The sequence below is a fragment of the Nematolebias whitei genome, chromosome 11, assembly GCF_014905685.2.
Source record: "Nematolebias whitei isolate Nwh7 chromosome 11, NemWhi1, whole genome shotgun sequence".
Taxonomy (NCBI): Eukaryota; Metazoa; Chordata; class Actinopteri; order Cyprinodontiformes; family Rivulidae; genus Nematolebias; species Nematolebias whitei.
Window position 1 is genome coordinate 25,570,399 of NC_056508.1, and position 3,288 is coordinate 25,573,686.

At 44.7% G+C, this 3,288-nt stretch overlaps 1 protein-coding gene across 1 annotated transcript in view; it reads right to left on the reverse strand.

Annotated features, from left to right (window-relative positions):
* Positions 1-3,288, reverse strand: part of LOC119416872 (glutamate receptor-interacting protein 2-like) — a 50,743-nt gene that overhangs the window by 44,327 nt on the left and 3,128 nt on the right. Inside the window, exons 2-3 of the mRNA XM_037684062.1 lie at positions 2,813-2,867; positions 2,030-2,076 (exon numbers count right to left, since the gene is read on the reverse strand). Of these exons, the coding sequence (XP_037539990.1) occupies positions 2,030-2,076; positions 2,813-2,867 (102 nt within the window). The remainder of the gene's footprint in view (positions 1-2,029; positions 2,077-2,812; positions 2,868-3,288) is intronic.

The following is a 3,288-nucleotide window of genomic DNA, read 5'->3' on the forward strand; positions in this document are numbered from 1 at the left end:
ACTATGGATGGATGGATGGATGGATGGATGGATGGATGGATGGATGGATGGATGGATGGATGGATGGATGGATGGGTGGATGGATGGATGGATGGATGGATGGATGAATGGATGGATGGATTTAGTGTGGTAATAGCTGAAACTCATCCCTAACACGTACTTTGAGCTCTAACAGAGTGCCCTAGATTTTTGTTTAAAACTTTGGCATTACCTCCTAGAGTCATCAATGTCTGTTAGCAAAATATCTCGTGAACCAGAGAACGATTTTTTATAAAACCATCAGATTTATGATGGCCACCACAGCTATTTAGTTTTAGCAAACACAAAAATACCCGTAACTCATAAATTTTACAGATACTGGTTTAAAACTTGTTGTGGTAAAACCTAAGAGTCCTGTCCAACACAAACACTGAACGCTAACAGAGTTCACACATTAGTTTTAGGGTTTATCCAAAATGGCTCCAACTCCATCACCTCTCAACATAAGGTGATTTCTGTCTAACGCTGGGCATGAATGTCAGCGGGTGATATTCATTCCTACAAAGAATTTGAGGCCTTGGACTATTTTCTGTTTGGATTTAAAATCCTGCACCCAGAAGTTTGAACACAGTGTGTCCAAAATTTATAAATATATAAATAAATAAAAACTTTTTTCCACAGCCACATGCATTGAGAAATCTCAGTTTCAGCATGAATTTAACAATGTCAGCAAGAATCAAGTTTTACTCCACTGCCCAACTTAACAAGTTGTCATAAAGAGTGCATTCCCTCAAATGTAGTTTATTCTAATGCTGTAACATGTGCAGTGTATCAGAAAACACTAAAGGTGAGAACGTCATCAGAAACAGACTGTATCATCTTAAAGACAAATTAGGTTTCACAGTTTATAAGTTCGTCATGTAAAATGTCCATTTGCATTTCCAAAAAAACGTTATTTGTGTTAATTTACAAAGACTGAACACAATAAGTCAATCGGACATCCAGCCCACTCCCTGTCTGCTCTAACTCTCCACATCTGTCCAAATGAGGTGAAGCCTTTCGACAGCTGAGAGGTATGGATTCTTCGTCAACCCTTCTCTGACCTGAACCCTTTGGGCAGCTCCAGGACCCGGAGAGCAAAGAAGAAAATCTAACCTTCACAGCGGCTGCATGAGTCAGCCTTCAGAAGTTTCTATCGGACTCGCATGTCACGGTGATGTGCAGAGCATACACATATTTTACTTATCTCTCCACACACCCCAACATCCTTTACATAGAGCGTCCAGCAGCTCTGAGGCACGAGCGCACACAAAGTGAATGACACATCACAAATATGATAGATGAGGCAAAAGCTTTGCAACCACGTGGGTTACCGGAGGCCCTGGCAGTCCAGCAGCTGTCATCTCTGTCAAAAGGCAACATTAGCTCTGGGTAACACAGGCCCAATGGAGCGCACGTGACTGAACACTACTGTACCATCAAGCTATCTGGCAGCCATCCTCCTCCAGCTTAAAATAAACATCACTGACCCGAAGAGCCGGGGTCAGAATGATCATAAACAAGCCCAGCAATGGACCGACTAATGCTTGGAAATAAATGAGCTTGTTCATGGAAGTGGAGGCTCTGTGTCATATTCAGATGATGAGCAGAGGAGGAGTACAAATCCTCTCTTCTTATGAAAATAAAGAGAGGTAATTAGCTTCTCGTTGGAATCGGGGCCCTGCGTGACATCTCTTTCACATCCAATCAGAATGTAGGTTAAGTGTGGGGGCAGAGATGACAGTGAAATCACAAGGCTATTTTCAGATGGAAAACTTTATTTAGAAAAACGAGCGCTTCCAGATCCAGTTACAACATCTGCCCTAATTACACATGGCAGGGCTGGTGGTCGAGTCCGCTCACATTTAAATCTTTTTCACTCTGTCAGAGCCGTTCTGCGTGCGGACATGCGTTCAAGGCAAAGGAGTTGCTCTGCTGGGTCTCGGAGGAGCGTTTCTTTCCGAGTTAAGCCGCTCTTTTTGTTGAGGATTAAAGTGGGGGGTGTTCTTACCAATGCTGTTCTTGGTGTCTCTCCTCAGACCACACAGCATGGCTGGAGTTCAGTCACCCCCTCTGGAAGCTGTCGTGTTAGTGAGCAGAGAGTTGAGGTCCCACCTCAGAGAGAGCAGGTCTCAAGCTCTGGCAGAGGTTAGAAAATCATCTCTTGTTCTTCACTCCAACACTTCTAAGCATCTTGGTCCCATGATGCCTCTGGAGCTGAACCTGCTGGTGGACTCCTCACAGATTTAAGATCTATACAATCCAAAAGATGGAGAGGGCCTGTGCATCTCAAAGTGGCCCTCGTCTCTGAGCGATCTTTACAAATGGGCTGAGTGTTCAGGAGAGCTTCTCCTCATGCCCTAGTCATCCACTCACATGAGCTCACACATCACCCCGTCTCCTCCTCTCTCTCTATCTCTGTGTGGGTTTGCTCATGCTCTCTTCCTCTCCGCCAGAGGGGCTCACACACACATAGAAAGGGAAAAAAAAGTCCCTCCCTCTCTCCCATCCGCACATAAACTCACACTTTATCCCACCACATCCCCAAACCCACCCACCCAGTTCACACACTGAGATTAGACGCGACGAAACAGCCCACGCCCCACGCACGGAACTGTCGGCACAATCAACACCACCTGCACACTCGCTGTCAGACTCCGTGTCACGTTTTTCTCACATACAGACTGCAGCCATGTTGCACAGCTTGGATCCGCATGCTTTTAAGTCTCACACACACACACACACAAAATGGAAAATGGATATTGAGAATTCCTCCACAGAACAGGTGACAGATTCAGACAGCAACACTTGAACCCTTGAAGGAATGCATATCGTCCGCCACCACCTTACTGTGAGAAGGTCAAACTGTGGAAATGACATTTTTGCACAATCTCATGAGAGATCTCGCGAGATGCGTTAGCTCTCAGAGAATGAAGGGGATGACCCGCAGCTACTACCACACTAAACTTTAGCTCAATGTCTGTAAAACCAACTAAGAGCCATTTTTGTGCTGGCTAAGGTCAATTAGATGTGGTGGCCAGCTTGAATTGGCTTGACTTCAGGGCTTAATTTGTAAACCCAACGATGCCAGAATGCAATATTTCATTCAAACTTTATTTAGACAGGTAAATCCCATTGAGCCTCGAGGACTCGTTTACAATTACATTATTTACAGTTATTTATTTACAATTACATTTACAATTAACAGGCCAGCTGGGGAGGTGGTGTGTGTGTGTGTGTGTGTGTGTGTGTGTGTGTGTGTGTGTGTGT